Source organism: Anabrus simplex, chromosome 2 (assembly GCF_040414725.1).
Source record: "Anabrus simplex isolate iqAnaSimp1 chromosome 2, ASM4041472v1, whole genome shotgun sequence".
Classification (NCBI taxonomy): domain Eukaryota; kingdom Metazoa; phylum Arthropoda; class Insecta; order Orthoptera; family Tettigoniidae; genus Anabrus; species Anabrus simplex.
Window position 1 is genome coordinate 62960690 of NC_090266.1, and position 15061 is coordinate 62975750.

Consider the following 15061-nt stretch of genomic DNA (forward strand, 5'->3'; position numbering starts at 1 on the left):
ATTTCATCTGTCATTAATCATTGCTGCAGAGTGGTGCGACAGTCTTCGGCAGCCGGCATAATTCCTATCCTCGTCGCTAAATGGAGCTTCATTCTTTACATTCGTAACCCAGTCGAATGACTGGATTTTCAGTTTTCATCAAGGTATAATTCACTCCCATGTAGATACGAACCCTGTGGATACCCACGACAAACATATCTATAGGGTCAGTTGTTTTTGAGAAAAATGTACCCACGAGGAACTTGTGCTCATTCATTTTTTTTAGCATCTTGAAGTCCTTCACCCCTCCACACAGAATTAGCGTCAGGCCGTAAAACAGGGACAAGTTTCTTGTGTGACGCAGCTCGTACCCAAGAATCCACCAGGGTGAAGAACAAGAAAAAATGTAGAACATCCTGGAATGAACTTAGATTGATAACAGTTTATTTTATTTTCTCAAGACCATTCTCAAGTTATTCATACTAATAATAATAAAAAGTTATTATTTAACCTTGGTCGTGCGTTTAGGGGCCTGCAGCTGTGAGCTTGCATTCGGGAGATAGTGGGTTCGAATCCCATTTTTGATAGCCTTGAGGATGGTTTGCCGTGGTTTCCCATTTTTTACACTGACGCAAGTGCGATAATAGGTATAACTTGGAAACAATGTTCTCTCACCCATGGGTAACTAATGTAGATATCGAGCTCGAATATTATTATTATTTTACGATCGTGATTATTATTATTATTATTATTATTATTATTATTATTACTTCTTGTATGTATGGCTGTGAAGTGTTACATCATGTTAGTATTTGTATTACGATACGATCGCCTTGTGTGTGAGGTTATGAAACATGTGTTGTACATAGACATTGATATCAGTTCCGCTAATGTAAATATCTGTGAGTTAATGTTATAATTTATTCTTACCTGTATATATAAATTGTAATCCATAATTATGAAACACACTGTAACTTCCAGAATGGTATACGTAGACGAGAATGATTGAGAAGATTCTGTACACTATTTCTATGTACTGGACGCCCTGGAATATTCAAGAAGGTAGTTTCTTTGACGGTGAAGTTAGTTACTGTTGAGTTACTGAAGTTAGTCATTGGTAGTTGTTGGAAGAGGGTTATTGGTTAGTAGCACGTGGTTGACATGCCGATTAGGCAGTCTCCATGTTGAATTGATCAGTAGTCATCTGTTTTCAACTGTTTTTCAAAGTGTGTGTCAGCTGTCAACTGTTTAAAGATGGCGCCTTGTTGGTATTCTACAAGTGAGGTTTTTTCTTTCCTTTTTTTTTGATACGATGATTAAGGTTATGTGGGTATTAGTTTATGAATAAAAGTATTGTAACCAACTGACAGCATCTCGTGTACGTCTTTGTGGATACGTTAACACTAGGCAAATGCCAGGGCTGTACCTTCCTTAAGGCCACGGCCGCTTCCTTCTCACTCCTAGACCTTTCATCTCCCATCGTTGTTATGGGATCTATCTGTGTCGGTGCGACGTAAAGCAAATTGTAAAGATATGTATATAATTTGCTGCCCAATTTTCCTTCGTGTCTTATGGTAGGGAGTAGGCACTTTATCAGAAACGACGAACTGAAACGGTATGTGATGTCCAGTGTTGTTCAATGATGCAATGAACAGGTGCTACGCCTTACCTTTGTGAGAGGAGTACACAAGGACAATTCGACCCACGACACTCGGAGAGGCACACGCGAGCCTAGTCTTCAGGCGAACACACTCGTATACAAATAATGATCTCACGGAGCAGCTCTCCGGTAAATGTTTGTCAAATACTATTCAGGGGGAGTCATTTACCTGTCCTTCGGATGGAAAATCTTACTTTGCCATTATATCTGCAAATGAGGAACAATATCGACAGAGTATAGTAACTAAGACGTAAATACCCGCATCAAGACAAGCGAAATTAATTTGGGAAGTTAAGCAATAGCTCGACATGATCACTTAACTGTATGTCAAACGGGGCGTGCATCCGTCGTCAATCCGAAATTCCTACTCTTCTGAATAAAAATGGCATGACGAATGGAAAGGAAATTCGCTGAGAAGGAAATGGCACTGTTATGAAAATTCGAGTACTGCGGGTGTTTAAAACTCCGAAATCTTGAAATATCCCTGTTGACTGAAGTAAAATAAGTTGAGATGACTTGTAACGTCCTATGTTTGTTAGATGCTGACTGTTTCATCCTGATGAATTTGCTCGGTAGGTTTCAAGTACTCTCCATTCAGTCTTAGTGACAGAGGCTCATTAGGTCAGTGTTTGCCACCCCATGACGCAGTAGAACTGAGTTATGAATTATTTTATGCCACTAACCTACATTTAAGTTTAATGTCAATGTGTTTTTCTTCCACAGAGGAGGTCAGTCAGAAATTTGGCAGTATTTTATTTTATTTCTTATAATTTTGCTTTACGTCTCACCGCCACAAATAGATCTTATGGCGATGATGGGGTAGGAAAGGGCTAGGAGTGTGAAGGAATCGAGCGTGGCCTTAATTAAGGTACAGCTCCAGCATTTGCCTGGTGTGAAAATGGGAAGTCTCGGAAAACGATGTTGAGTGCTGATGACTGTGTGGCTCGAACCCATTAGCTCCCGAATGCAAGCTTATAGCTACGTGACCCAAACCACGCGGCCACTTGTTCGGTGGCAGTCTGGACTGATATAACAACGTGCCAGTACTTTTTTATTTTTTGCTACGTCTTATGGCAACGGTGGGGTAGGGAAGGCCTAGGAGTGGGAAGGAAGCGGCCGTGGCCTTAATTAAGGTACAGCCCCAGCATTTGCCTGGTGTGAACATGGGAAACCACGGAAAACCATTTTCAGGGCTGCCGACAGTGGGATTCGAACCCTCTATCTCCCGGATGCAAGCTCACGGCTGCGCGACTCTAACCGCAAGGCCAACTCGCCCGGTGCCAGTACTTTCATGACTCCACAGTTGTGGCTGACTTCATCCTTACGATAGCAACGTTCAATGCCTTCATGACACAATTATGCTGTTAACGTACTCGAAGACAGGGGAGTCGAGGTTTTCGCCAGTTAGCAGTGTGTTTTATTCAAAACAAAAGAATAAGCCTTAAACTATTCAGGTATTAGACGCCAAGTTGCCGAAGAGTGTGGATGAAGTGTAATGGATCATGAATGAAAAGTTATTCGTGCTGTTAATCACAAGGAATTTCAACAAGCTCTCAATGACCGGAACCATTTGGATAGTTTGTACAAGTTAGACATATTCATTATATCCTGCTAGCCTCTGAAGTGACTACGCACCGCCATAATGCTCAAATGGCAGCTGTCTCCTTGTCTTCGTTTAGTTCTACATCTCTTTACCTCGAAATCATTAAAAACTGAGTCTAACTAGTGTCTGCCTCTGCTTTTCTTACCCTCCATGATCGAGTCCATTATTCTCCTACTAGTAGATAACTTTTCCTCCTTCATTCGCTTCACATGACCTCTACCAGTGAAGGCGGTTTATGTGTAGGCTACAGCTTCGTCCGTAGAGTTCATCCGTAAGAGCCATTATCACCTCATTCCGTGTAACCTCCTGCCATTGTTACCACATGTTTGTACCATCAATCATTCTCGAGTGAGTTGGCATTGCGGTTAGGGTTACGTAGCTGTATGCTTGCATTCGGGTGATGGTGGGTTCGAATCCCACCATCGGCAGCCCTAAAGATGGTTTCCTATGTTCACGCCAGGCAAATGCTGGGAATTTACCCTACGGCCATGGTCATCTAGCCCTTTCCCATCCTTGCGTCGCCGAAAACCTTCAGTGTGTTAGTCCGACGTTAAACCACTAGCGAAAAAAGAAACCTTTTTCTCGCTACTTTCATGGCTGTTATTTCCAACATCTGCATAGGTCCACTCAGCTTTCACTCCCGGTCACCAAAGTCTGTCTGGGAACAGACTGATGTAAAGGTAGTTTCTTCCGAGAACTGACTTCTTTCTTACACAATACTCTTGATCGCAACTGCGAGCTCACTGTATAAGCTTTACTGCATCTCAATTCAATTTCACTTACGCTTGTCAGAATGCATTCATCCTAAATACTTGAAATGATCTACCTGTTCCAGTAGAGTATTCTCGACCTCACCCTCAGTCCTCTTAATGTTTCTTCCTTACTGACAGCAATTTAGTCTTAGAAATGCTAATGTTCATATCGTACTCGTTTCACCCCTTTTTCAAGATTTAAGATATCTGTATTACGCTAGATTTGCAGGCTTTCAGCAGGCAGGTGGGAAAGGTAAAGGTTCTTCACATGATGTGTGCTTCCCGTAGTATCCGGATTTTCGTTTGTAAATGAGTCTATTTCTCTAAATCGCCTGACGTTTTGGCCGTACTTTATATCGAACAGTTAGTTGTCCGTCCTGGATGAAGTTACTGTGATTAAAGGCAGTATCCTAGTTTTCTCCCCTCTCGTACATATCAGGATGCCTTTGCATGTCCTTAAATGGTGGTGGTGGCGCTGGTACTGAACTGTTGTCAGTCACAGGAAATGATTATCTAACGGAGAAAAAAGATTTATTGAATAAACATCATTATATTCTGAAAGATATGATGATTGGAATGTTCTTTACTAAGTTATATGTAGACACCGTCAGCGATGTTCCGGCGATGTAAACAATCACAGGTTCATCTGCGTGCTGCACGGGACCGGGTCACTAAGTCTTCCTCATTTAGTGGTGAACACATTAATCAACCAATCATCAATGATCTGCATTTAGGCCTGTCGCTCAGGTAGCAGATTTCCCATTAGTAGTTTTCCTAGCCTTTCCTTAAATGTTTTCAAAAAGCTTGGAAATTTATCGAACATTTCCCCAACTAAATTATTTCTCATCCTATAAATGAATATTTGCCTCAATTTTCCCCTTAATTTCCAAATTTATCTTGATATTATGATCTTTCCTATTTTGTTTAAAACTCCACTCAAACTTATTCGTCTACTAATGTGATTCCACGCCATCTCTCTACTGACAGCTCGGAACATACCCCTTATGGATCGAACTGTTGGTATGCGGGAGACACGCTGGTGAATAGATTGTTTCTAGGTTTGGATTTTTAGAGGTGATTACTGTCTTTTAGACCGAGCAAGTGGCTGTGCGGTTTGGCTCGTGTAGCTATCAGCTTGTATTCGGGAGATATTGAGTTCGAACCCCGTTGTCGGTGGCCATGAAGATTGTTTTCCGTGGTTTCCCATTTTAACACCAGGCAAATGCTGGCTAGGACTATGCCTTAATCAAAGCTACGGTCGTTTCCTTCCCTCTGCTAGCCCTTTCCTATCCCATTGTCGCCGTAAGGCCTACCTGTTTCGGTGCTACTTAAAGTAGATTGTAAAAAAAATATTCATCATCCACTTATTTTTCTACATTTGTCTTCTTTTGGTCCTCGCTCCTTTGGTTACCAATTCAGCTGCTTTAGTTGCATGTAATAGGTGCTCCTTGTCAATGCGTTGAAGACTCGCCTGGCAGTTTCTTCCTGGATTAAAACCAATTTCCCGTAAACACCAGTCTCCTCCACGAATCTACTACGCTGGCGTAGCAGGGGGAGAGGTGATACTCGCACGTGGCGCGTCCCAGGTGGCGGATAGAGGGGTCCTAACCGGCTTGCCGGCAGACTAGAGGGAAATAAAATACCTCTCGCGGACCAAACACACACCCCCCTGTGGGTGGGGGACGCAGACGAAGAATACACCCACGGTATCCCCTGCCTGTCGTAAGAGGCTACTAAAAGGGGTGACCAAGGAGTGATTGTCTTGGAACAATGAAACTACTTGTGATTAGTGCCACCACGCGGAGAACATCATGGGTCGCTTTTACTTGCGCGTAGTACCACTATGTAAGGTACCAAATAGGTTTGTGATTAGTAGCACACAGGAGCACCGTGCGGTCGGCTTTTGCAGTACCTGTGATTAGTACCACCATATGAGCAGGCCCATGGGATGATAGCTACCATGGTTCTGCCTTGCCTATGATTAGTACCCACTATATGAGGAACACCACGGTATAGTGCAGGTCCCTGTGGTTACTACTCTTATGTGATGAACACCATAGGTTTGCGTTGCTTGTTAATGGCGCCGCAAAGTGAGAAAAACCATAGGTCTGTATTATATGTCGAATTTCATAACCCGTGAGTAGTACCATAATGTGTGGAATACCGCGAGTCTCCGCTACTTTTGATTAGTACCGCAACATTACACATAACATGGTTCTACTTTCCTAGTGATAAGTACCGTTATGAGGGGCCGATAACTTGGATTTTAGACACCCGTTAGACTGCAAGCATCATCGATTCAGTGTTATGCTATAGAAGCAGTCCCTTGGTCAGTAATCCTATTGTTTTACGTCAGTTTCTGTGAATGTAAGGTATTGCGGGTCGCATCCACGGATGGTTTTAAATTCATATCCATCCATTCATTCTTCGTCCTCACGTTTTGAATTCTGGTCAGTGGAGACTTTTGGACTTTTAATTTGTCATTCCATTTCGTCTCATTTCGTACCATTAGGGGCCGATGACCTCGATGTTAGGCCCCTTGAAACAACAAGCATCAGCATCCTCATCACCACCAGTCTCCTAGCCGTCACCCGTTAACGTCCGTCGTTAAAAGTAATTACAGCATTCTTTACTCCGATATTCAGTACCTGTTGACCCACAAAAATAGACTTTGGAACTCTCTCCCAGATGCAGTTAATCATTTGAGTTTGAAGTCTTTCCGTGCAAGCATCTCTTCAGGAGTTCAGGTTTGCTCAGGTCCCAGTAAATAGGTTTTATCATTTCCATTATTGCATAGGGAAGATAATGTTTATGACTGTACGGTTCCCCAGTAATTTGGGATCGCTGGTACGTACAGCAAGAGTCTAGACCTGGGCAGAGAAAATGCTGTGGCGTTTTGTCAATGGAGCACTTGTGTAATAATGACATCCATACAGCCTCACGCATGGCGGTCGAGTTATTGGTGTTTCTTCTTATTACTAATTCAGAGTTAGTCTGCAGTAAGTCTACTTCAGTCAGTCAATCGGCGGGATCACCTAATGCCTTGTGCGACTCGTTGGCTGAATGGTCAGCGTACTGGCCTTCGGTTCAGAGGGTTCCGGGTTCGATTCCCGGCAGGGTCGGGGATATTAACCTTCATTAGTTAATTCCAGTCGCCCGGGAGCTGGATGTTTGTGGTGTCCCCAACATCCCTGCAAATCGCGCATAACACTATCCTCCTCCACAATAACACGCAGTTACCTACATATGGCAGATGCCGCCCACCCTCATTACAAGGGCTGCACCCGGGTGGAAATAGCCACACGAAATTATTATTATTATTATTATTATTATACCTAATGCCTTACTGTCAGTAAGCTTCTGTCCCTTCATGTCCCTCTTCAACTTTTTCAACCTACACACTGAGGTGGGAAAAAAAAAGAAAATCGATAATGTGTACAAAGAGTAGCAAACTTATGTTAACAACCATTCTGTCGAAGGCAAAATACTTCGTCCAAATGTCTTTAATCAGTGAAGAACAAAAATGGAATAAAATGGCGTATGGCTTTTATTCCCGGGAGTGTCCGAGGACATGTTCGGCTCGCCAAGTGCAAGTCTTTCCATTTGACACCCTTAGACAACCTGCGCGTCGTGATGAGGATGAAATGATGTTGAAGACGACACAGCCGCCTTGCCAGAGAAATTAACCAATGATGGTTAAAATTCCCGACTCTGCCGGGAATCGCCAGGACCCTTATGACCAAAGGCCAGCAAGCTAACCATGTAGCTATGGAGCCGGACAAAGCTCATATATTAAGTACGTAAAAGGGGCGTGGTGCCTAGGCGCCTGGTTCAACAAAATCATCAATAACGTCCCGTAAAGAATCATTATGCCCAATAAAATTTATGTTCTGGAAAACCTGAAAGTCCGTAGATAATTTTCCACAAAAAAGTCTTATTTTGATATTTTGCACTATCCGGTTCCCTTGGTTTAAATAAGGAATGTCAATCAACACGGACAGGATTAGCTCCGTTGCCTTTCGCGTACACGCGTGGCTGTTTACTTCACACGAAGGTAAGGTAATGCACATGACGATGTAACTAGTTTTCGGTCAAAATATATTCCCCACTACGAATATTGATTTATCCGCGGAACTTCCCATTTGTGTGTGGCGTCAATATCATTTGAATAGTTTCTTCCCCTAGTGATTTGTGAAGACTATGGACAAACTTGTCCACCATTGAAAGCCTTCAGTGGGTATTAACCTCGCCCCCTGAAGCAGGTGGACCTGTGTTTATATACATCGACCTAGCATCACTGACTATGTACTGTATGTACACCTAACGCTGGTGGGATCCGTAGCTTCTGTTGTGTGGGATTGGTCCTCCTTTAGCCCAGCATTTTCTGTAGAATTTCCTTGTAAATGATGAGTATGTGTAGGTCCTCCAATGTTCCATTTTTATATTTTAATGGATTTTAAACATTGCTTCAGATATATTGATTGTGACTGAAGCTATCTGACGGTGAGGTACGGTATCATTACAAAGAAAGTACGTTACCTCCCTGATGGTGAACGAGATTATCACTTTGTAGAGCCTTCCATTTTCTGAAAAGCTCACGCTTGTTTTCGGTGACGAAGCTGCGCTCGATACTGTTGGTGAGAGACGATGTGGAGTTGTCCGGCTCCATGGCTAAATGGTTAGCGTACTGGCCTTTGGTCACAGGGGTGCTGGGTTCGATTCCCGGCAGGGTCAGGAATCTTAACCATAATTGGTTAAGTTCGCTGGCACGGGGGCGGGGTGTATGTGCTGTCTTCATCATTTCATCCTCATCACGACACGCAGGTCGCCTACGGGAGTCAAATCAAAAGACCTGCATCTGGCGAACCGAACTTTTTCTCGGAAACTCCCGGCACTAAAAGCCATACGCTATTTTTTTTTATTACCGTGGAGTTACCAGTACTGAAAATGAAAATCCACAGCCTGTTTTCAGTCATTCAACCGGGTCAGGATTGTAAAGAATGAAACCCCTATATAGGATAGGAATTGTGCCGGTTGCCAAAGCCTTTCGCACTCCTCTGGGGCAATGGGCAATGATTAATGACCGATAGATGAAATAAAATGAAATGATATTGGTGAGTGTTGCTGGAATGTCCCGCCTCCGTTTTGTCCAGTACAAATCTTGCATGGACTGACCGGGATTTGAACCATATAATCCAGGGGTGAGAAGCCTGCGGGCTGCCGCCCGAGCCACGGTGGCTTCACCAGTACTGGTAATATATCTAAAATATCGGTCTTATTATAACAGCGGGACGATGACCTTAGATGTTAGGCCCATTTAAACAATAAGCAACATCATTATTATAGCAGCCGAGCTGAGTGGCTCAGCCGGTATAAAGCTGGCTTTCTGAACACTAGATAGCGGGTTCGTTCCCACTCAGTCCGCCATGGAGAAGCGGCCGTGACCTTAATTAAGGTACAGCCCCAGCATTTGCCTGGTGTGAAAATGGGGAAACCACGGAAAACCATCTTCAGGGCTGCCGACAGTGGGATTCGAACCTACTATCTCCCGGATGCAAGCTTACAGCCGCGCGCCTCTAACCGCATGGCCAAATCGCCCGGTGCGTGCTGCTGTATTACAATTGAAACACACTATAACACTTCTACTCAACGAACATATACGAAATATTATTTTCAAAAGTCATACTTTCAACAACAATAAAACAATATTTGCAGATATATCTTCATTTTATCGTTGGCCAACTTCATGTTTGACCTGCTGTGCAATTACTGTATTTATTTTCTTAGTGCAATTGACTATATTGTCCAACATACCAGCATCGATAAACAATCCCAAAGCATCGGATGTTGTTTTGACGACCTTAGCATAGCGTTTAGAGCCGGGTATAATGAACACAATGTCACACTTTCCAGCTTTCGCATGAGGTTTGGATGACCCTCGATGACCGTTCTTTCCTTTCATTTAACATGCTCCTGGAACATACGTGCAGTCCTCTCCCGCCTAGTCCTCAAGCAGTGTCCTCCTCTTCATTATTTTTCTCAACAATAAAAGGCTTTTCAAGTCATTTTATTAACCTGTAATTATTTAACGAGTCATAGAAAACAAATCCATTATGTTTCTTGCCGGAGAAACAATTACAGTTCTACAAACACTAAAATACTTCGAAGAACAACAAACTCACGAAAACAGAAACGTGGAATGCTGCATGCCCCAAAGCTACCAGAGCACGGAAAGCAAAGCTCTGCATACTAACAAATATTTATATTCGAATGCTGACTCCCTGGAAGAAAAATCACGTCGTATGGCGGTCACAGATAGCACCAACATAAAATTATAGCGAAAAGAAATTTATGTGGGGCACCATATGCCCCAAGTTTCCATTCTCCGGTCAATTAGCCTACGTAAAGTGTACCCAAATGGATATCAATTCCCCATCGAAACGGAGAACATAAAAATCGCCGGAGATTTTATATGTCTAATACATTCACATAATGTCTTGAAGGTTCCTGGCGCTTCAGCTCCCCCCTCACACGCACTCTTTACAAGCAAGCTGAAATAGACAACAGAAACAACCTATTGTTGGGAGGGATTTAAGAAGGTTTAATCTTGAGGTGACATTGATCGTTGAGCCATTGGTCTCTTTAACTCGTGATAAAGCACTTTGAGGTAAGGGCCCAAGGCCTCGGTAGGTGCGCATGTTCCTAGACCTTGGACTGTGCATTCTCTCGCGCTGAGTGGGAAGGGAGTCTTACTCAAGCTTGCTTTAACAATGCTGACCTCGATAGCGAACTGCTGCGAAAGAAGGTCGTAGACTTCGGTTTCCAGAGACTGCCGTTCATCCAGCACTTTCCGGACCATAAAACGAGTAAATTACTTGCTTCACTTTTGTTTCAGACAAATCTTGAATCTTGAAGTTCTGTGATACAACACGTCTTACGTGCAACGATCACATACAATGATGCCGAAAGTGGAGTCCAGGCGAGCTGGCTGGTCATACAGTGAGACGACTACTACTACTACTACTACTACTACTACTACTACTACTACTACTACTACTACTACTGGGAGGCGGGTTTCCTACACGGTGACGGCGTCTCTCAGGCCGGGAGATGTGTATTGTTGAAGAAGATTTGTGGTAAAGATGGGAGAGTTGGCGGCCGTGGCTTATACTGAGAATTGTCTCAGCATTCGCCTTAGTGCAGAAGTACGGAAAACCAGGACAGCTGACGGACCAGCCCCTCTCCATCTCCCGTATACAGAGGCGTAGAGCCACGGTACCCACCCCTCCTTTGCTCGGTTGGTCGGTCGCAGTGCAGAGCTGTCGGACCATGGACCAGCCTCTTCACTTGTAGACCGTAACCTAACTCTGCAAACGCCGACAGAGGATGCGAGCACTCAAACTTCTCATATATACTGTACTATACGGCATTCGAAACATCTGTACAGAAAGGAATACGGAAGTTTCAGTAGCGATTCCTCGGTCATCGGCTGTTCTTTGTGTTCCAACGTCTCAAGCTTGAATTGTGTGCACTAGGGAACTTGTTGCCCCTTAGAACATGAGCGAAGTCCCGGCTTTGTAGTGTTATTTTTTTGTACTTTTCCATGCTGAAATTAAATAATTTTGTGTTAATTGTTGCAAAATAGACAGCAAATTCGCGAATACTCCGTGATTAAGTTTAATGATCCAATATATAATATCAGTTATGTGCTAATAATTTATCTCGCTTTTTGACACTCGAAAATGCAATGAATTGTGCAAAAGCTGTTCTGTAATATTATTTTTACTATGCTGTGGATGATACATAAAAGGGGTTGTAGAAATATATGCAACAGATGTATGTCTACCCCATAGACCCGTTTCTTGATACCAGTTCGGAGATAGGAATGCATGAAACAGATACATGCACAAATTATTACAGCAGTCTTTTGTTTTGCATCACCAAACGGAAACCACCTTCTTCGTTTCTTTTTCCTCCGGTCGGACGGTATTATCTCTCACTGCTCACGTTAGAAACGGGTAACCACATGCACAAAATAACTTATTAATTTAATCATTAGTAAAAATACAATTTTTCATATTTACCACGACCATTAGATTTGTCGTAGAAATATTCTAGTTCGTGAAAATTTGTGATAAAAAACTGCCATTGATATGCTGTTAGTGAGATGAATTACGCACGTATTTGTTCCTACTATTTCCAGAAAAAATACGCGTTTATCGTTAATACCAAAAGAAACGGACTATGAAGATGAGTCGACTTAAATAATGGTAAAGGGCACCACTTAAACATTATTTGCAGGAAGGTTCCTGATAAGCCGTGGTGACTCCAGAAATAATTGGGATAAGAGGATTTTCTTCTTTCCTGGCCCTTTTCCCTGATTGTCTGGGGTCGGCTCTGATGTGGATCGAGCCCAGTTTTACGGCCCGATGCCTTCCTGACTTCAACCCTATATGGAGGGATGTGCTCGCCATTGCATGTTTTCTGTGGTCGCTGGTAGTGATGTTCTATGACGATCGCGAACACCAAACCGCTGAGCTGGAGGAATTAACTGAACGCGGGTAAAATTCCTAGCCCTGCCGGAAATCGAAATTGGGGCACTGTGAACCAAAGGTCACTACACTGACTATTCAGTTAAAGGAGCTGTGATGGAATAATGTATTGAATACAGTTATTTGGGCTTATAAATGAGGGGCATGATAGCTGAGTGGCATAGCCGTTGACTTCTCACTAAGGCGGCCCCGATTCAAATCCCGGCCAAGGCTTTGAGAATTTTGAAATAGTCACGTCTTTATGGCTTGGATTCCAAGTAAAATAGATGGCTATGGTCTTCATATAAACAGTCGCATAAAACTTCAAGCTTGCTTCAATTTCTTTTTCTTTTAAATACACCAAAACCAAACCCCAGGGCTCAACAGCCCTCGAAGGGCCATGACCTACCAAGCGATAGCTCCTCAGCACGAAGGCCTGCAGATTACAAGGTATCGTGTAGTCAGCACGACGAATCCTGTCGGCCGTTATTCTTGGCTTTCTAGGCCAGGGCCACCATCTCACCGCACGATAGCTCCTAAATTGTAATCACGTAGGCTGAGTGAACCTCGAACCAGCCCTCAGATACAGACCTGGCTGGGAATCGACCCCGGGGCCTCCGGGTAAGAGGGAGGCACGCTACGCCTACACCGCGGGGCCGGCTTTAAATATACACTGACTGACAGAGCAAATGCAACACCAAGAAGGAGTGGTCAGAACTTTATGCCAATTGCAGGGTAGACTGACGTCACTGAGGTATGCTCATGATGTGAAATCCGCCGCTGTGCTGCGCACGTAGCGAAAGATAAATGGGACACGGCGTTGGCGAATGGCCCACTTCGTACCGTGATTTCTCAGCCGACAGTCATTGTAGAACGTGTTGTCGTGTGCCACAGGACACGTGTATAGCTAAGAATGCCAGGCCGCCGTCAACGGAGGCATTTCCAGCAGACAGACGACTTTACGAGGGGTATGGTGATCGGGCTGAGAAGGGCAGGTTGGTCGCTTCGTCAAATCGCAGCCGATACCCATAGGGATGTGTCCACGGTGCAGCGCCTGTGGCGAAGATGGTTGGCGCAGGGACATGTGGCACGTGCGAGGGGTCCAGGCGCAGCCCGAGTGACGTCAGCACGCGAGGATCGGCGCATCCGCCGCCAAGCGGTGGCAGCCCCGCACGCCACGTCAACTGCCATTCTTCAGCATGTGCAAGACACCCTGGCTGTTCCAATATCGACCAGAACAATTTCCCGTCGATTGGTTGAAGGAGGCCTGCACTCCCGGCGTCCGCTCAGAAGACTACCATTGACTCCACAGCATAGACGTGCACGCCTGGCATGGTGCCGGGCTAGAGCGACTTGGATGAGGGAATGGGGGAACGTCGTGTTCTCCGATGAGTCACGCTTCTGTTCTGTCAGTGATAGTCACCGCAGACGAGTGTGGCGTCGGCGTGGAGAAAGGTCAAATCCGGCAGTAACTGTGGAGCGCCCTACCGCTAGACAACGTGGCATCATGGTTTGGGGCGCTATTGCGTATGATTCCACGTCACCTCTAGTGCGTATTCAGGGCACGTTAAATGCCCACCGCTACGTGCAGCATGTGCTGCGGCCGGTGGCACTCCCGTACCTTCAGGGGCTGCCCAATGCTCTGTTTCAGCAGGATAATGCCGGCCCACACACTGCTCGCATCTCCCAACAGGCTCTACGAGGTGTACAGATGCTTCCGTGGCCAGCGTACTCTCCGGATCTCCCACCAATCGAACACGTGTGGGATCTCATTGGACGCCGTTTGCAAACTCTGCCCCAGCCTCGTACGGACGACCAACTGTGGCAAATGGTTGACAGAGAATGGAGAACCATTCCTCAGGACACCATCCGCACTCTTATTGACTCTGTACCTCGACGTGTTTCTGCGTGCATCGCCGCTCGCGGTGGTCCTACATCGTACTGAGTCGATGCCGTGCGCATTGTGTAACCTGCATATCGGTTTGAAATAAACATCAATTATTCGTCCGTGCCGTCTCTGTTTTTTCCCCAACTTTCATCCCTTTCGAACCACTCCTTCTTGGTGTTGCATTTGCTCTGTCAGTCAGTGTACATACGTGAGGTAAACTTCCAATTAATTGTTTGGGGGGATTAATAATAAATAATAAACTATTTTTTTACTTATTTCGGAAACAACGGGGTGCCGGCATTTTGTCATGCAGTTTTTATTTGACAGTAAATCTACCGATACAAGTCTGGCGTATTTGAACACATTCAAATACCACTGGACTGAGACAGGGTCGAACCCCACCAACTTGAGCCCAGAAAGCCAGCGATGTACTCAGCTCGGCTATAGAGACAACATTGCGGATATTATTATTATTATTATTATTATTATTATTATTATTATTATTATTATTAAATGTATTTGTCTGAAATTACATGGATCTAGAATTCTACAGGAAATGTATACATTCTACAGCGGTTATGAATGAAGGTGAAATATAAAAATCAGTACCAATAGTGCAGATATCATTAAAAATCAGCAAGTTATTAC

The 15061-nt window shown here is 44.3% G+C and overlaps 2 protein-coding genes across 5 annotated transcripts in view; one reads left to right on the plus strand and one right to left on the minus strand.

The window, feature by feature from the left end:
- LOC137498437 (uncharacterized) overlaps positions 1-8663 on the minus strand; it is an 81689-nt gene extending 73026 nt beyond the window's left edge. The window contains exon 1 of the mRNA XM_068225938.1: positions 8534-8663. Within this exon, the coding sequence (XP_068082039.1) occupies positions 8534-8663 (130 nt within the window). The remainder of the gene's footprint in view (positions 1-8533) is intronic.
- Positions 1-15061, plus strand: part of LOC136863862 (putative ferric-chelate reductase 1 homolog) — a 526743-nt gene that overhangs the window by 227492 nt on the left and 284190 nt on the right. The gene's annotated exons all lie outside the window — the stretch shown is intronic.